We start from the raw sequence: 20,543 nt of genomic DNA, 5'->3' as shown, positions 1-20,543 counted from the left end.
CCCTTTATGGTGTGGCAGGCCTCTCCAAATGGCATTTATGCTCATCGACAATTCAAAATGACAGTAGTTATTAGACCCACCACCAGATCTTGCTATTGAATGCATGAATAAAGAAGCACATAGGTTATTACTCCATCACAGGCTGTTTATTCACTATACTGTAACTATTTCAATATAGTTGAAATACTGTTTGCTGCCCAGTATATTATATCCTATGTATTTAAAAGCAGTATCCTTCGCCAGACTGTCAAGGGGGTGAAGTACCCCTGGAGGAGGAGGGGGGCTGGTGGTTCTCAAGGAGCTGAGTCAGTGGCCCCACAGCTCCAGGCCAGAGGTCAGAGATAAACATTAGCTCTCAATTTAAGGAGGAAAAGAAAGTTGCACTTGTTTATCTTAGCAGATGAAGGCGCAGAGCCCAGGAATTAAGGGGAGCTATTTTCCAATGTGCCAGCCTTCTTACCCCATCTCTGTGTCTCGTTCTATTGGATTTTAATCAGGCCTATCTTGTGAAGTGTTCTGAACTCAGACTGAAATGTAACACAAGAAGAGAACTAGTGGATAAAGTCTCAGAGGAGGCCTCTACACCGAACCGAAACCCACGTGAAGGCTGAGTCTATAATTCGGTGATTGGAACCACATGCATTTCCTACCTTTGGGCCAGAAAGATGCCTGGGGGAAGCAGAGGTGTGGGGAGCCAGCTGGTTTCCTGACTCAGCCCAGGCCAAGGTGTGGCCAGGCCTTGGAAGTCGGAACCCGAGTCATAAAGTTGCCAAGATGAAAATGAGACCATAACTGCTTCCGGCAGAAAGGAGCCTTCTCCACAGCTCAGAGCCCACCCAGAAGCAGAGTTTGCCCAACACGGAAGACCCTGGGGAGTTTCTGTGTGCCACTACTGCCCATGGAAAAGCGGCGGCTTATCTTAGGAGTGAAGGCTGGTGGTTACTTTCATTAAGTCCATCATTTGTTGAGCATTTGCTATGTGCCAAGCATGCTGTTAGGTGCTTTTTAAAATCAACTTTATTGAAGTATACACTAGGCACAATAAACTGTAGCCATGTATATTTCATTATAATCATCAAACTCACTAAAAGACTAGATCTTAATTATTCCCACCACTTGCAAAGATGATAATTATATGAGGTGATAGAGGTGCTAACTATTGCTACAATAGATATCATGAAAATATACAAGTGTATCAAATCAACATGTACACCTTAAATTTACACAATGTTATATGTCAAATATATTTCAGTTAAAAACAAAAGCACATAAAAATAATAAATATGTGTACAATTCCATCACTCCAAAAGTTTCCTTGAGCCCCTTTGTGGTTCATCCCCTTCTACACCTGGCCCCCATGAAACCACTGATCTGCTTTCTGCCCCTAAAGAGTATTATGCATTTTCTAAAATTTTATACAGATGCAATCATATAGTATGTATTCTTTTTGTATTCAGCATCTCTCATTTAGGTGGAGATTTTTTGAGATCCAATCATGCTGTTGTGTGTTTCAGTGGTTCATTCCTTCAAACTGTTGAGTTGCATGGATGTACCCCTATTTATTTATCCACGTGGATGCACCCCTATTTGCGTATCTATTTACCAGCTGGTAGACAGCTGGGTTTTTCCAGTTTGAGGATATTATGAATAAAATTGCTATAAATATTCATGTGTTTGTCTCTTTTTGCAAGTGTATTTTTCATTTTCTTGGAGTAAATACCTAAGTGTGCAATGGCTTGGTCACCTGATAAGTATATGTTTAACTTATAAGAAACTTTCAAACTGTCTTCCAAAGTGACTCCATTTTACATTTCCATCAGCTATATATTAGAGTTCTAGTGACTCTATATCCTTGCCAACACTTGGCATTGACAGTTTTTAAATTTGAGTCATTCTAGTGAGTGTGCAGTAGTATCTCACTGTAGTTTTAATTTTCATTTCTCAGATGACTAATGGTGTGGAACACCTTTTCATGAGTTCATCAGGTCATATAATTTTATTCATCCTCTAAGTATGATAAAAGATTCCTCTTAGGAGAGGCTCTTGCTTTTGTCTCTTGCTTCCTCTTGAAACAGTTTTTACAATGAAAACTCTTTATGGACAAGGGCCATGTCTCTAGTATAGTATCTGACAGATTGTAGGCACTCAATAGAAGTTGATAAATGAGCAAATGAATTCCAGTTAATTCTGGGATGTAATATGACATTCTTGGAGCCTACTAAACAGTGTTAAGCTTAGGTGTTACTGCACTGAATGGACCAAGACTGCTTTTTTCTTTCTTTCTTTTCTTTTTTTTTTTCTTTCTGTGATTAAACTCTCTCTCCCTTCATATCAGAACTTCAGCTTCCCCCTGCCTGTAGATGGCCCACTTCCCAAACTGGTGATTTGAATCTACCGTGGGCTTGTTTGAGAAGCAAAGAAGTTTAACTTCTAAACGTGTAACTGTATAAGCCTGAAGGAGAGCCTTAAAGACTTTAAAAGATGATTTTTGGAAAAACTTTCTAGGAGATTCCTATACAATGTTCTCCCCATAGGGGCTGAGAAGCCACGCTGTAACAGGAGTCCCAGGTGCAGTCAGCAGTTTAGCAGTGAGAGTCAATGAAGAGAACTGAGGCTTTGGGGAGAGAAACCAAGAAAAAAGGATCAGGGTTCAAACCCTGACTCCTCCACTCATTGTTCCTCAGACCTTAGAAAGCTCCTGAATCCACTGAGGGAAAACAATGCTGTGCTCATAGGGTGTTCTAAGAATTAAATGAGGACCCGGATGTGGAAGCTGTCCACACACCTGCTCACAGCAGCCTTTCAGTAAGTGATAGCTTCCTTCTCCTTGAGCAAGGTGTTCGCTGCCTCTGGTGCTGGTCCCGATCTCCTTTAGCAGCTGGTATTGCATGCCCAGCTGCTGGGGCCAAAGATGGGACTCTGTCCACAGAACTACCCCCTGGAGGCTGTGCTCCCTGCATCCCCCACGTGTTCAATGACTGACTGATAGAAGCACAGACTATCAGGCTCCTTGACCCACACAGGGACAGTCTTGGGTGTGATTTAAGCTACAGGACCAACTTCCCCTGCACTGGAGCAGGCAAGGCTGAACCTGCCCTGATAGGGCATTTGTTTTCGGCCCTTTCCACTGCCATGCCCTGCTTCTCCTCAATAAAACATGTGCTCATGAATCCCCATCTCATGCTTGTTTCCAGGAATCCTAGACCCAGAAAGCGGCACGTGGGCCGCCGTTTCCTTCCTGTTGCATTCATGGCACAAAGGATAAGAGTTTTTGAAGCCAGGCTCTCTGGTCACTAGAATGTGAAGAGTCACTGAAGAAGTTTTCCACACCTTCTGTGCTTGTTTAAACCCATGCGTAGTATAGTGCTCAGCCTGCCGTAAGCCAATCGGCTGGGGGAAACTGAGGTAGCCAAGCAATCAAACAAGAGGCATTTTCTGAAGCCCTGGGAGGTGTCCAGAAGAGAGGTACACAAAGCTAAACCTCTACTCAGAGTGTCAGAGGCAAAAAGACACCAACAGATATTCACCCCAGGAGAGGAATTTTAGGAAGGTTGGGAGTGACAAATGTTACCATCCCCGTCTATGGCCATGAGAAGGATGTTCAGAAGCCAATCACTTGGGTTATTCAGCACACACTGGAGAAGTTCTCCAAGGTAATTTTCAAGCTGAGACATAAGGACAAGTTGGGAGGAGAAGCCAGGAAGGGTGGTGGTGGCCAAAGAGTAGAGGGAGGAGGGTCCAGTTGATTCACACATCCGGACTGTAGAACAAGCAGCTGAGCCCTACGCATTGGCCCGGACACTGTCTAACCCATGATGCAGAGATGAGATAGAGAGGAAATAGCTAGAATGAGCTTCGACTCTGGAAAAGTGGGCAGGAGGGGGGAATGCCCACACCCATGGGAGGAGTTGGCAGAGCAGTAGTGAGAGATGCCCACAATGCCAAGGCCAGGTTTCCGGGGAAGACTCATGAGGCATGCGTGTGGGAAAATGTCTGTTCTCTGCCTCCCTCAGAAGACTCTCTCAAGACCAGCCCTGGACCTGAGCCTTGAAGACCATCACAGAGGCAGCCAAGCGTCAAAGCATCCGAGGGAGGATGATGTCAATGATCAAAGAACCTGGGAGCCAGTTCATGGGGAGAGTGAGTGGCATTAGTGTGTGTGTATATATATATATATATATATATATATATATATATATATATATATATATATGACCCATGGGAGGAGTGAAAGGGCAAGGACCCCACTTGTACATATTGTTCAAGTTCTTTGTTAAGCTGCCACTGGGGCTTGGGCAGAGGCGAGTGGAAAACTCAGCTTGTGGCTCTCCTCTTTCTTGGAGTTCCCTCAAGCTGATGAAAAACTCAGCACAAAGCTTCACCCAAGGCTGACTCACAACCCAAGGAACTCACAGACAAGCTGTCCTAGAACTCTCCTTGCTTCCTACATTCTCCTAACAAAGGATAAGTGGAAGAAATAGCCATATTAAGTACCTGCCTAAACTGGTCTACCCAATCTAATCATGCACATATAATCATAAAGGTTTCATCTCCTGTGCTAAGATCAATCAATGGGCAATGGCTTCCTGGAGCTCTGGGTTGAGAAGGAGCTCTGTGATTGATTGTTGATGTCTGCCAAGAGCAGTGGAGGAAATATGGTGCCACAGATTTGTCCATTTTTTGTTTAGAAACATCTAATGAGTTCAAATACTAAATGTTCAAATCAGATTTGTATACGTATTGAAAAAAACACACCTAACACTGTCTAGATACAACAGCACAAAAATAGTGATTTAAAAAAAAGTGGCAGAGAATAAGGAAGGAAAAGAATGAAAAGAGGGGACAGGAGAGCAAAATTTAAGTGGGGGAATAGGGGGAGCAAATTCAGATAGAAATAAATCTGTAAAAGAAAATTTTCAAAGTAACTTAGATCTCTTCTACCAAATTCTATTTTAATTAAATGTTCTTTTTACCAATGTTAAATGAAATTTAACATTAAAAAAGTATTTCCCACTTTTCATACAGAAACTCCCAGCTGTGAATTCATACCTATGAACAGCAGAGCTGGTAACTCTCAGTAATCCCTCACTAAAGGTCGAGCCACTGAAGCCAACAACTTCTCTGCACCTTTTTCTCCAGAACTCCCGGGACCTCCGACAGTGCTCACACTCTCAAAGAATGTTCCTCATCCTGCTGGGTCCCTGGCTGAACATGTCATTATGAGCATTAGCTCTGTAACATGAATGAGGTAATCACTCCAGCTAAGAGCTTAGGGATGCATGCTTCCCAGATAGCAAACTGCATAGACAAAACACCAACCACAGCAAATAGAAGGAGGACAAAACCAAAAAATATCAGAAATAAAGCTTACAGAGCAGTCATTCCATATTCATTTGGATTTTCCAGAAGCAGAACCAGAGACAAAATTCAAGGCAGCTAGTTTGCTAGGAGGTGGAGGGAACCCCAATAGTAAGGAAGTGGGACAGGGCAGGAAGGCAGCCAGCAAAGGGTTAAGTTATCTGTGGGCAACTAAAGTTCAATCCTGCTGGGGAACTCTTGGGAAGCTATATAAAGCATGTACCCCACAGCCATCCCTCTGGAAGGGTGAGGGTGCTGGGCTATTTACACAGGGACTCTCCTCAATTCTTGGATGAGTTCTGTTCGTTTGCTTTGTGGGGCAGGCTGAGTGGTCTTTCCAGGCTTTGGAGAACCTCTGAACACCCCAGGCAAAGCAGTTCAGGCTCAGGCAGTGAGAAGAGTAACCCATCCCTAATAACAAGGCCTGAGGGACAGGGCATGGCTGGGCATCAGCAGTGTCTGCTACACAATCCAGTCCCCTCAGTCTGCAGAAGGGAGCACATGACCAGTGTCCAGTGTGGTTAAATGTTGGTGCAGCAGAGACAGGGAACTGAGGCACAGATTCTGCAGGGTTTGCCTACGTGGGTTTGTCTGTGTGTGCTGGCCGTTCCTGTGGTTTTAGGAAAGAACTTGGACAAGCGACTTTGGAGACTGTTTCTTACAAGAGGGGCCGGCCAGTCACCAAATATGCATTGCTCAGCAAAGCCCTGGTCTAGCCTTCACAAATGAAGGAGATGGAGTATTTGTTCTTAAGAGGAACATATATTCCTGGTAGGAAGTGAGGACAGGTAATGCAAATAGATGAATTTGATACAAAGCAGGATGTGCCAGGTGGCACAGGGAGGGAAACCTATGGTATTAGGGAGTTCTCCTGAGGGAGACATCATCTCTGGCTGGGTGATCATGAAGGACCTCTTTGAGGAGGTCGTATCTGAGAAGTGTGTCAAATCATGGAGGAGATTTTGACCAGGACAAATGGAGGCGAGGAGACTAGACCAAGAGTGGAGAATGAAATGAGGCCCAGCACAGAGGCATGCAGGGGACTGACGTGTCAGGGTCCAGCCCCAACAGGTCCAGGGGTTCCCAAAGGTGTGGACGGAGTCGGCGAAGAAGGAATGACACGGAGGCAGCAGATGATCAGCATAGCCAAGTTCTCTAGCCAGGTTCTCTCTTTATTCTCCTGTTGCATCTGTATTCATACCATTTGATTTTAATCCTATCTGTTCTATTCCAAAGGTTAGGGCATTTGTTATCTCCATTCCAAGGTAACTACTCTACTATTCTGTTAAGTTACAAGGAAGTAACTGAAGGAGATTATCCTAAGTAAAGATTATGTAGCTTAAGCGTGATTGTTCGTAGTTAAGGTGATTACCCGCCTGGCACTTAGTTAAGGGGTTTTACTGATTTATTCCCTTCCTTAGTCCTGTTAATCCCTAACTCCAGGGAAAAATCCCCACCTGGGGAAACAACCTTTCTTGGAGAGGTGACCTTGGTTAAAACACATAGCGCTAAGAAGGGGAGCAAACATATGCCATATACGCCAGATCCCTTGAAACATATGCTGTGCAGATGTTTCTTCCCTGCAGCGACTGTGTCAAGCAGCAAGGATGGACTGGCTTCCGGCACTGACGAGCTCTCCAAACACCAAGTTCCCTGATGTGCACATGCCAGGTGCTCTGGGCATGTGCTGGGGAATGAATGGGAGGAGATACATGGCACAGGTTGGCTGGAGTCCTGTGAGGGCCTGAGGCCCAAGCAGAGGAGTAGTGCTGCCATTTGAAAAGCCAGAGGTATAAGTGTCCTATGCTAGTGTTGCTAAAAAACAACTCCATCCATCTATCAGCACTGAGAGCCAGAACTGAGTAGTTGCCTAACAAATAGCAAAGAAGAGATGTAAGCAGGAGATAAAAATGTAGCTAGTGAAAGAGACAGAATATTCCTTACCTAAGCTGTTGGGCAGAACTTTCTGAGATGATGGAAATAATCCATACCTCCACTGTCCAAATCAGTGACAAATGGCTAGTCCAGATATGGCTGTCTGCAGGCCCGGGAGTCTATCTGAAGTGCTAAAATGAGAATGAACAGAACCTTCCAATCAGCTGGGAATTCCCAATTCTCCTTGTAGAAAGCTAAACATCCTCAAGATGCCCATCTGAAGTGTGAAATGCCTTGTCCAGCCCATAGAGAGTGTTTAGAGTGCCTCATTGTGAAACTGAAACCCCACATGGGGAGCCCTTGGCTTCTAGCAGAGCCTGAACCTGGGGGGAGCCAAGTCAATTATCACCTTGCTGTGACCTGCCTGAGTAGCTATCTGTCATCCACTGGCAGCCCAGCCACAGAACATAAGCCAAAGATGATGCAACCTGTGATTGAATCAAATAGAAACGTTCTGTACAGACCTTGAGAGGTCTGGAGGCAGGGCAAGGCAGCAGGGACTGGGCTCCATGTGCTGTGTTGTTGTCTAACCACTTCACAGACATTACCTCCCTTCACCTTCACAACAACACCACAGAGTAGGTCTTTCCACCTGCACCTTGTAGATGAGAAGTCTGCAGCTGGGTTATAATTTACCTCAAGTCAACAGCTCCTAAGAGACAGGCTGGAATGGGTCTTGGGCATGGGTGATTCCCACCACTTCATGTAAGTCCCCCAAAACAGTGTTTTTGGTGACCATAATATCACCCTTTCATCTTTCACACTAAAATCATTTCTTGGGCAAACTCTGGACTCTGTTCTAACTCATTTTGTAAGTTAATTACTCACAAATAGTATTTTTTTAAAGAACTCCAATCTATATAAAGGTTTGTTTCTGTTTTTTTTCTATTATTAGCAGACTTTAAAGAAAGGTTTTAGTTTTACAGAAAAAAAAATGAGCAGAATGTATAATTGATAGTTCCCATGTTCCCCCTCACCACCCCCATTTCACTTCCCCCTATTAACATTGGCATTAGTGCAGTAATTTGTAACAATTGATGTAGAAATATTGATACAATATTATCATCAATACTGGTTTGGTTTACATAAGGGTGCACTCTTTGTGTTGCACAGTTTATTAGTACTACAGTATCATATGGAATAGTTTCACCACCCTAAACATTTTATACAGGCAGATAACTATTCTCCTGTTTATAATTCCCTTCATCCACCCCAAGTAACCATAGATATTTTTACTGTCTCTGTAACTTTGCCTTTTCAAGAATGTCATATACTTGTAATCATACAGTATGTAACCTTTCAGATTGGCTTCTTTCACTTAGCTATATGCTTTTAACCTTCCTCCACGGCTTTCTGTAGATTGACAGCTCATTTCGTATTGCTGAATAATATCCATCATATGGATGTACCATAGTTTGTTTATCTATTTACCTGCTGAAGGACATCTTGCTTACTTCCAATCTGGGAGCTTTCTATAATGGTCCATTGATCTATTTGCCTATTCTTTCAATAAACTAATAATTGACATAAAGCATTATATTAGTTTCACGTGACTACCACACTGTCTTGATTACTGTAGCTTTGTAGTAAAGCTTGCAGCCATGCAGTGTCAGTCTTCTGACTTTGTTCTACTTCAATATTGAGTTGGCGATTCTGAGTCTGTTGCCTCTCCATATAAACTTTAGACTCGCTTTGTTGATATCCACAAAATAACTTGCTTGTATTTTGGTTGGGATTTCACTGAATCCAGTCACGATCAAATTTGGAAGAACTGACATCTTAACACTATTGAATCTTCTTATCCATAAACATGAAATATCTCTCCATTTGTTTAGTTCTTTGATTTCTTTCATAAGTTTTCTAGTTTTCCTCATATAGATCTTGTGCCTGTTTTATTAATTTATTACCTAAGGATTTCATTATTTTGCTGTTACTATAAGTGGTGTTGTGCTTTTCATTTCAAATTCCAATGATTCAATACTAATATATAGAAAAGCAACTGACTTGTATCCTTGTATCCTGCAACTTTGCTATAATCATTTAGTTCCATGAGTGTTTTTCTTAGTCAGTTTTTGGGGGATTTTCTACACAGGGAATCATGACACCTGCAAACAAAGACAATTTTATTTCTTCCTTTCAAATCTGTATACTTTTATTTCCTTTTCTTATCTTACTGCATTGTCCAGAACCTACCAGTATGAGCTGAATAGACTGATGAGAGTGGACAACTTTTCCATTTTCCTGATCTTGAGGGGAAAAGCATCTAGTTTCTCACCATTACTTTTACTGCTAAGTGGTCATGTGACATAAAGTAGTGGGTGCTTTACCCAAAATCTGTTGGCACATCCTCTTCCTTGTCTAAGGGCTTTCTCTGGCCACAGAGCAAGCTCAGCCCATTATGTGGAGAAGGCCAGAAGTGCTGTGGAATTAATTCCCTAGAAGTAACCCTCCACCAATGGCGGAAAATAGTTGATAAATGCTTCCTGATGTCCTTGGCCCTTAAGGAAGACAGCCCTGCATGTACCCTCTGTAGATTCCCAATGGGTAATTGAACCCCTATTACCCAAATAAATGACCTATTCATTATTGTACCCTTTGCTGGCTTCCTCCCCTTGCCTGTCTCACTTCACACTCTCCTACCAGTGCTTCCTGCTATCTCCTCCCAAATCAACTAGTTGAACTCAAATCTGCTCTTAAAGTCTGATTCTGGGGAAACCTAGCCCAAGAACTAACCGTGTACAAAGCTATAACTAGTTTCAAAAACTGTATCTACAGATATATCAATTAGGATTCAGAATGCTTGCAAATACTGTTTAGAGATGAACTGGTGGGTCCACTAGGCACTCAGTCAGGTATATATCTCAACCATATTATTAAGCATCAAAAATAATGAGGTAACAAAAAATTAAATTAAGAGGCAAACACAATTTTTAGATGATGTAGTAATACATTTTGTCTTATGTTCACTGCTCTCTCCATCATTGACCACTGTCCTGTTTAGTCACTGGAGAAGGAGGAGTCCACAGACACTCAGCTGTTTTCCCAAACCCAAAAACCAATGCTCAGAAATGAAATTCTTTCCAGGCTTAAAGACCAGGGCTTATTTTCGTGACTATGGCAAAATGGAGGTCCAAAATACTTTCAGATCATTACTGGCTAAAAGTAAAATCTATGATCCAACAACTTGGAAAAACATGGCAGGGACAAGTAACCTTTAGCTCCAATATTATGACCAAGCATGTAACACCTGTAAAATCATGTCCAAATCCCCTTTTCTTTTATGGGAGAGAAATCTACTTTCAGGCCTATAAAGTTTTCCACCCTCTGGCTTCACCAAACTTATCCAACATTGCATCCCAACACTCACAAGTCCTTCCCTCTGTTCCAGCCAGACCTCCCAGCAAACACAAACTGGTCGACCATCTATATGTGGTCCCGCCTGAACTGCTGGCTATTGCTAGAACAGGACATGGGCTTTCATTCCTCTCCGCCTCCACAAATGCTACTCCCATCCCTCAAGATGGCTCTTCTGCCTTTTCAAGATCCTACACCTCCATCAAGAGCCAACTCAAGTGTTACCTCTTCTGTGAAGCCACATTCATCTTATAGAATTGTCATTTCCTTTTTTATTAAATTTATTGGAGTAACATTGGTCAACATGAACATACAGGTTTCAGGTGTGGGTTTCTATGTTATAAGATTGGTATATTGCACCATGTGCCCACCACCCAAAGTTAAATCTTCTCTTGTCACCATATATTAGGACCCCCTTCTCCTCATACCCCCTTCCCTCTAATAACAAATAAAAATACCATCTTTCTGCCACTGGAACCCCATTGTTAATATTTAATACATATATTTCCACATTATAACATGTTTTCACAAAAACATTTATCATCAATATGTTCCCATGTCACTCAATATTCAACAACCTAATTTTTTAATGATTGCCCAATATTCTAATGTATTTTTGTCCTATAATTAAATATGATCTTAAATCTGATCATCTTATCTCTTCAAATATTAACATGATCAACTCAGCAGACATTTATCATGATGGGTACATGGCGCAGGGTACAGGTGCTATGGCTCCATTCCAGTTTCCCACAGAACTTGGGCAAGATGTAAAGACTGATTAATTAATGCACCTGTTTTGGCCAATGGCCCAGTCATCTTGGTCACTGCCCATATTTTCTGCCTTGGATTTTAAGCCTGGGGAGAATAGAGAGCTACTCAGCTTACTTCACTGTACAAGGAATTATATTACTAAATTATTTAGAGGCTGGCACAAGAAAGCCAGACCCACAAATAGAAATTGGCACTTAATTTGTAGGTAGGTACAAACCAAAGTTGAGGTCCCACCTTGCATTTCTATATCAACCTAATATAGACCAACATTCCAACAATAGTAACGATAATAAAAATAATAACTAATATTTTGTAAAGCTTTAAAGTGCTTTTGATGCTCACTATCTAGTTTACTCTTCACAAAGACCCCCAAGGTAGATATTATTAGAGATGAGAAAATCGAAGCCCAGAGAGCCTAATCAGTTGATCCTAGAATTAATGGGTAGAGCTAAGATGTAGACCTTAGGATTCCAATTCCAAATGTTGTGCTCATTTCTACCATATAATTCTATATCTTCAAGGACTATTTTTCCACAGAGAATGGTGAACCACCCCCGGACAGATGACATACACAGGTCTATAGCATGCAGAATTAGAAGCTGTCCAGGGTGGTGTGGGTGACCTTCTAGAGAAGGCCATGCCGTTCATTCCATAGAACATCCTTAATGGAAACCTTGATTCCCTTTGCCCTACCCCACGCATTGTGGAACATGCTCTTGCTCCTGATGGGTAGACTCCCTTAGGTTCTAGCATAGGTTGTGGGCAACAACAGCTTTGCTTATCACCACATTCTGGTGACACCTGCAGGACGGGCCCAATCATGAACACAGATCTCTTAGGGATATGGCCAGGGCATTGCAGCTAAATGGGAACATTGTCAGAAACACAGAGACAATGAGGAAAATGCCACACTTGGCATTAGGAGCCTGCAATCCTAGACCTCCTTTCTCAGGGATTAGATAGATGCCCATGTGCTCTATGGGCTTCAGTTTCCTCATATGTAAAACTTATAAATAAATCAGCCAAATTATGTCAAAAAGGCTCTGTCCTATGGGCTGATGGACTGGGAAACTGCTTCCATTTGGCAGATTTCTACAACACTGTAAAATTCCAAAGCAGGATTCCTGCATGGCTGGGAGTTTTTGAATGAAGGTGCATTTACTCCATCTTTAAGTTCCAGATCCTTTCTGTGTTATACTCTAACATTTATCTTTACAATCTTTGAAGTGAACAGACGTCCATGCTCCCTTGGCCAGTAGCTAGAGTGTTAACAGTATTACAGTACAGGCTTCGCAGGAAGACAACTGAGAGCTACCTGGCCTACAACACCTCTAAAACACACTCTAGAACCCAAACCTGTAAGATCTTGAGTGACCTCTGGACCTTTTGAATAACTCTTGGACTCTACCCCTAGAAGTTTTGATCTACTATGCCTGGGGATGGTGTAAGCTGTCCAGTAGGGTGACAAATGAGAATATCCATACCCTCTATCATGATGCCAGCTGGAGCGGTTTGCTAAGGCTACCTCAAAAACATACTACAAACTGGGTGGCTTAAACAGCTGAAATGTATTGTGTCACAGTTTTAGAGGACAAACGTCAAAGATCAGGGAGTCAGCAGGGTTGGACCTCCCGAGGGCTGTGCAGGAGAAGCTGTCCCAGGCCGCTTGCCTGGCTTCTGGTGGTTTGCTGCCAATCTTAGACGTTGCTAGGCTTGTGGGAGCATCACCCTAATCTCTGCCTTCATCTTCACATGGCATGCTCCCCATGTGCGTCGGTATCCAAACATCTCCCTTTTAAAAGGGTACCTGTTGTGCTGGATCAGGGCCCACCCCAATGACCTCATTTTAACTTGATTAATCTCAAAGACCTTAGCTCCAAATAAGGTCACATTCTGAGGTTCTGGGGTTTAGGATGCCAACAGATCTTTTTGGGAGAACACAACTCAACCTATGCCATCCCAAACATTAAGATCTGAGACTACTCCCTGTGTCCTGTACATGCCCCAAGCCCCAGTGACAGAGATGGGCTGCAAAACAGGTGCAAGGTCCCAGTGAGACTGTCACTCCTTCAAACATCCCTTGCTTCAAAAACCATCCAGAAGGAAGTCCTTTGGAGATTATGCAGAATTCACTTAACTTCCGCCTGGAACTCTTCTTATCCAACCTACTCATGGTTAAACATGATTGATAAACAGTTGAAGTGTTATTAATGCAGAGTTGCATCCAAGCGACTGGGCTCATGTTCAGAACCTGACAAAGGCTGTCTCCAGCTCAGCTCTGTCCTTTCCCCCATTGGTCTCTGACCCTCAGCTCTTGGTGCTTGGCAAACTTCTCAGCCATGGGTTAAGAACACAGCTCTACCCAGTAGGTAGATCAGGGTGGGTCTCTCTGAAACACGAGGTAGAAGCCAAGAGAAATGTGAACTCCCAACATTTACTTAACAATTTCTGTTTCTTCTAATAATGCAATATCTTTATTCAGTTTTCCTGACCTGTTCCTTTTGCTTCTCCTTATATAATATGAAATATCAGAATTTTAAACAGTGAATTAAGTAAAATGGCAGCTTGTTCTCCTGTAAATTATTATACAGACTCCGGAATAGCTTACGAATCAATATTCTCATGGGTTCTTCATCGAATGTGTTTCTTTACAAGCTCCCTTCTGTGGTGCCAACGCCCACACAGATGCTGAACAGAGAGAAAAGAAAACAAAATAAAACAGGTACCTGCGGATAGAAAAACAACTGCCCCCACTAAAATTTGGCTGGCGTGATTAAAAAGAGGACTGAACACAGCCATTCAAACCGTAGCTACAGGCCGATGAGAATACAACAGGGCAGCTGTAACATGAAGCTCCGGAGGCATTCACATTCATTACAAACAGGGTCTGGATCTTTTGGGAGCTTCGTGTCCAAGAATGCCTTTCCACGACTCAGCAAGTTTAGAGTCTTTCGAAGCTTGGCAAGTGTCCCTCAGCTGAGGAGAAGCGATCCCCTTCAAAATGTGAAAAACCCCTGTGCAAATCAGAAATGACATCTTTGTGGCAATCCAAGAATGTTTCCACCAAAACTGGGCCCTCCAGACCCAGCCTAAGAAAGTGGAGAGACCCCCTAGAAAAGGCAGAGCCAGGCATATAACAAGGACTTTAAAACTGCCAAGAGGCTCACTAAAGTGCCGTCGGACCCATAAAAACAATCCTGATAATAATAGCAGTCATTGAGTGAGTGTTTATTCCACACACTGGAGTGGATGCATCACAAGCTCTATCTCCGGCCATCTCCGCAGCCCCACATCATAAGCACCGCAGAAAAGACTGGGTATAAAACCGGAGGCCTCAGAGCTCAGCATCTTGCCAAGGTCATACCTGCACATGGTAAGCCAGGTTTCCATGTTCTATCTGACTCCAGAGCCCACACTCTTGAACGCCTCATGCTGTCAACAGTTAGTCCCACCCCAAACAACTGGTTGAAATTGAGTACCAATGAGATCCAACCGGCAGGTCAGCCAGGGCTGCCTGACCTCAGAGGCCAAGACAGCGCACTGCGCAGCCACCATTTTCACTTCTCAAGTGACCTCGGTGGCAACGTACGGACAGACTCGCGGGACTTGGCAAGTCTGAGGCGTAGGGGCTTGAGGGCTCCTTCATAAAGGAATCTGTGGTGCTTGTAAAAATGTCAGAGAAAGAAATCCAATATGCAACAGACCCTGAGGTTTGCTGACCTTATTACATGACAGACAAACTGTGGGAGGCAGGCCCCAAATTAAATCCTGTCACGTCAAAGGCTCTGCTGGCCAAAGTCTGTAGCAAGGATGACAGAGCAAGGGGGATCTTGGGTTGCCATGTGGACTTCCTAAATCAAAAGGTTCATTTCACAGCTTCTTTCTATTAGATGTAAAGATTGTGTCTTCATTGTCTTCTTTATAAAGGGAAATGGCTGTAGCTAAAAATATTTGGATACCTGACTTTAATGATTCATGTGAATAAAAGGCACAGTGCCTGTGATTTCTTCATTTATTTTCTAGCATCTTGGTGAAGGAGCCAATGTGATAGATGAATTGCAAAACCATTTTCCCAGTTCTTTGTTCATCCCTGTCCACGCCCTTTGCAATCTGATTTTTCAGCTCCTCCATTATTTGGTGAAGCTGTCCTCTGACTTTGAGCTGTCCTTGTAACTTGATTTGGCCAGAGAATGTGGTAAAACTGATGCTGTGTCATTTCTTATCATAGACGACCTCAAGGCACATGAGTCCACCCTAGACCAGCCAGCCCCCAGCTGACCATCAGATGATCACAGACACATGCACAAGCTCAGCTGAGGTAGTTGAGCCGGACCAGCATAAATGCCCAGCTGACCCATGGACTCATGAGCCATAGTAAATGCTTATTGTTTCAAACAACTGAGTTTTGGGGCTGCTCGTTACAGAGCTATTGCTTATTGCTCCCTAAGTATGAATGGAGACTCTTTCCCCAAGATACTCACATGGCAGATATTTGCTTGTTCTGAGCACACCCATTTTACTAGTCCATCACCTACTCACTAGAACATGTTGCTTCAAGAACAGCTGCCATGTATGGGCGTTTAATCTGTGTGAAACTCTAGGATAAACCCTTTTAATCCATTTTCTTATTTAATCCTCGCTTCAATGTTAATTCAATAGACACATATAAGGATTGTGATGTAATATTTTCATATAAATGATGGAAAACTAGAGACTCAGAATGGCCAAGTGGACTAAGACCACTTGCTAAGTGCTGTCCAAAATGTGACCCCAATGCCAACGTATCCCAGGCTCACATGATTACAGAGTATGCTTAAGAAATTCTGTCTCGGCAATTAATTAACTGCCGAGGGGCTGGGGTTAAAAATTTGCACTGTGGGCATATATCAAGTTCAGGGTGTCCCCCAAAAATTGTATACACGCTTTGAATAATTATTAATTCCAATGGGTTAAATCTAAAAAGAAAGAAACGTCAATTGAGCTATCAGCTATTAAAGTGTGTGTGCATTTTTTGGACACCCTTTGTTTTACAGATTGGAATTTCCCGAGCACTAAGGCTCACCAGCTTCACCCAGTTCAGGTGAGGGCAAGTACCGACTGATCTACTAGTAACACTGTTCCTTGTGCCAACAGGAAGGAGTGCTTGTCTTTCTATACAAAAGTCAAAAGAAGAGTCTAGGGAAGGGGTTAGAAAACTGTTCTATAAAGGGAAATCTAGTAAATATTTTAGGGTTTGTATGACAGAGTCTCCATTGTGCTGTTATACCAAGAAAGCACCCAGGGACAACGCATAACAAACGCATGTGGCTGTGTCCAATAAAATTTTATTTGCAAAAACAGGAATGGTTTGCCAAGCTGTAGCCTAAAAGATAAGGCCAGGGGAGGGGAAATAGGCTATATTGTTAGTGCTCTCAATCCCCAGAGTCAATGAAAAATACAACAAAAATTCTATAACAAGCCTCTTGTAAGTGTTCTCTACGTCACCCAATATTATCTGTCAGGTATGACGGAAATACACAGTGGAATATTATGCAGCTGTAAAAAATAAATAAATAAATAAATAAATTTTAAAAAAAGAAGGATCTCTTGCCCTTTAAGACAGCATGGAGGGACCTGGAGAGTATTATGCTATGTGAAATAAGCCAGTCAGAGAAAGACAAGTATCACATGATCTCACTTTTATGTGGAATCTAATGAACAAAATAAACTGATGAGCAAAACAGATCCAGACACACAGAAGCTTGAAACAGATTGAAGAATCTTAGAGGGAATGCGGGGAGGAGGTGGGAAGAGATTAACCAAAGAATTTACATGCATATATGCATAATCCATGGACAGATAATAGACAATAGTGTGGTGAAGGCCTGGGACAGGGGTGAGGTGAAGGGTGTTAATGGGGGAAAAAAGAACATCTGTAATACTTTCAACAATAAAGATAAATTTTAAAAAATATATTACATAAATGGTTTAGGACCACATTTCCTGGTACCAATATATAGTATGCTATAGTTCATAAATAAAATAAAGTCTATACCTTCCACATTTTACATGCCAAAAAAAAAGAAAAGTAAACAAAAGAAATGACTCATTGTTTCTTGCTGAACATACTAATACTGATTGGCTTGCCATATCTGCCAGGAGTATTGTGTTACGAATGACCCAGAGGCTCTATTGGGTCCACAGCAAGAGTGCTGTGGTTGATTAGCAACATATCACATGATCTCACTCTTATGTGGAATCTAATGAACAAAATAAACTGTTGAGCAAAACAGATCCAGAGACATAGAAGCCTATTTTCTTGAGAAAGGAAGGGGAGAAAGATGGCATGAGGTAAGTCAAGCGTCCCATACATTTGTCATTTATGCTCTATATTGTTGCTACCTGTTTTCAATAAAAGTTGACCGTTGATAATTCAGTCTGCTTTTCAGAAATAGCCATGAATAATCTTCTGAATGCCCTTAGCACAGTGGTCTGATGGACATCTTCAATCATATACCGAAAGTAACGGGCTGGTCAATACAATGAAGCTAAAGGGACTAAACAAGATTGCCTAACCACTACTGTTTTTAATTCTGGGTAGCAAACCAAACAAATAATTGGAGTAATCCCCTTGCAACAGTATTTAGTTTACCTTAGCAGCCTTGACCTGGACCAGTGGTCGGCAAACTGCGGCTCGCGAGCCACATGCGGCTCTTTGGCCCCTTGAGTGTGGCTCTTCCACAAAATACCACGTGCGGGCGTGCACGTACAGTGCGATTGAAACTTTGTGGCCCATGCACAGAAGTCGGTATTTTGTGGAAGAGCCACACTCAAGGGGCCAAAGAGCCGCATGTGGCTCGCGAGCCGCAGTTTGCCGACCACTGCCCTGGACCAAGTCAAGCTCTTGGGCAGCCCTACAGGCAGGGATTGCTATCAATGAAGACTCCACACGTTGCCTTTTCTCTGTGATCAGAGCTGGGGACTTTCCTATAGCAGTCATTCACAAACTTGTTGAACTGCCTTCATTAGCAATTATCTTCAGCTGAGCACACAAACCCTAACTATTGACTAAGAAAAGCTAGAAATCTATCCAACTAAAGCACACACAAAAATGAAGTTTTAAGAGGAAACAAAAATACATCTTTAGCGATACCACCCATGTTATTCCAGTCATCTTGATACCTAACTTTGTGACTTTTGACTAGGAGACCGAGGGGTTCCTTTTTAAATATGTTTATAGACCTTCTTGGTCCATGATGATAACCACTAGTCATATGTAGTCCCTTAAATTTAAATCAATTAAAATTTTAAAAAATCAACATTTCAATTATTTAGTCACATGTCATATTTCAAGTGTCCAGTAGCACAAAACATTATCAAGGAAGGCTCTCTTGGGCAGCAAGGATTTAGATTAAAGTAGCAGATGCTGTTAGTGCCTTGAGTGTATCTCCCAGGTACCCCAGCAGAGGATGTGTGATAACACCTCTAACTATGCCTGAGTGCTCTGTTCTTGGCTGGGAGGACACACTCACCCACATGCAGGGCAGGCCAACAGGGCCAACCAATGCCCCCAGACACAGTGCTAACAAATGACAGGTGGGAATCGGTGGACAAACACCCCAGGTTCCTAGCGCCTGGCTTGGGTAACTCTGAGGCATGTGCTACAGAGGTTCCCAGACTCGCCCAGTGACACAGAGTCCTGGTTGCCCCCAGTGGTCACCTGCAAGCCAACACTCCCTTCATTGGCTTGACTCGGATCGATCCGCTTCTAGAAGAACCCAACTAAGACAACCACAAGGGTCGTTCGCACATCTTTAGTCACATTTACCTCGGCATTGAATCTTGGTGTGAGAAAACTAGCTAATTTCAGGGGTGAAGAAGATGATCATTTATGGAGTATACAGTATCTCCCAAAAGAAAATGTCTGTTGCCCTAAGTTATAGCATTGCCATTATTTTTACTGTGTCGATATTTCTCAGCTTGATTTGCTTAATCACCAAACCTACCTTTGACTCATTTTAGTGGTTTCCAAAATCAAACCACCTTCCACAGACAGTTGACCCCACTGGAAACCCTGAAAGAATATATTCCTGGTTCAGGAAGCTATCCCCTCAGTCCAGCTTAAGGACCTTTTGGCCAATGGAATATCATTCAATAAGTGGACCATCCCAGGAAGACGATGTGCGCACATTTGTATGACTTGTTTCCTGTATGACTTTCTAAAACTTGATTTTTTCAGAGTCAAACCTGTCTGCCTTTTTCTCTAACAGCTTAATTCAGATGTAATTCACATATCATACAACGCACCCATGTAAAGTGTGAAATTCAACATATTTTAGTACATTCACAGAGTTGTGCAACCACCTCTTTTGTTGCTTCTTTCACCATAAATGGTAATAGGCAGTGAAACACATTGTTTCTGCTCGACGACCTTGTGACTACATCTGAAAATCAAAGTCATGTTCACGGGAGGATCATTTACTACCACTAAAGGTATACAAAAGAATAAACAATAGATATGCTGATGTTGCTTCCTTTTCTTTCTTCGCATTTTCTAAAATTACCATGTTCAATTATTGATTCACCTATTTACACTGCAAAAAAATTAGCAGGACTGGATTCAACAGTAACATTTTTGTTTACTCGACAAAATGCAAATTCACACACAAAAATGTATTCTTTTAAAAAAATTCCATTCCTCCCCAGTTCTCTGATTATTACTGATGCCACAAACCACTTTGGTGAAATACAACCCTGCTCTCCCCACACTGCTCTTTGCAACAGGCCAAGTCCCCCCCTGTCCCCTTGAAACCTGGCAGCTGTCTGGGGCCATTTAAGCCCCCAACAAAATCTGCTTCAGAGACCCTAATTTGAGCTTCCAGATTGCAAGAGAGAAGTGCTTTAGAGCAGTGAACAGTAAATCCAAGGGGAAGATGAAAGGGCACCACTCTTCATAACCATCAAAATAACTGACTAAAATTGCTGTCTTCTAGGGACAACCACTGTCCCATTGTGCATACACACACACACACACACACACACACACGGCCTGACGTTCAAAGGGTCTTACATGAGCTACTCACTCTGAAGAATCAGTCACTGCTGTGAAGGACCCTTCTCTAACCCACACATTTCTTCCCTGT

General features: G+C 42.6%; 1 protein-coding gene across 5 annotated transcripts in view; it reads right to left on the bottom strand.

Annotated features, from left to right (window-relative positions):
• Nucleotides 1-20,543, bottom strand: part of SLC24A3 (solute carrier family 24 member 3) — a 490,708-nt gene that overhangs the window by 340,957 nt on the left and 129,208 nt on the right. The window contains exon 2 of one of the 5 annotated variants that reach the window (XM_036323254.1): nucleotides 14,030-14,109. The exons of the other annotated variants lie outside the window; for them this stretch is intronic. Within the exon in view, the coding sequence (XP_036179147.1) occupies nucleotides 14,030-14,045 (16 nt within the window). The 5' untranslated portion in view covers nucleotides 14,046-14,109. The remainder of the gene's footprint in view (nucleotides 1-14,029; nucleotides 14,110-20,543) is intronic. 5 annotated transcript variants of the gene reach the window in all.

This window comes from Myotis myotis, unplaced genomic scaffold (genome assembly GCF_014108235.1).
Source record: "Myotis myotis isolate mMyoMyo1 unplaced genomic scaffold, mMyoMyo1.p scaffold_m19_p_9, whole genome shotgun sequence".
Classification (NCBI taxonomy): domain Eukaryota; kingdom Metazoa; phylum Chordata; class Mammalia; order Chiroptera; family Vespertilionidae; genus Myotis; species Myotis myotis.
This window is presented reverse-complemented; position numbering and strand designations above follow the sequence as displayed.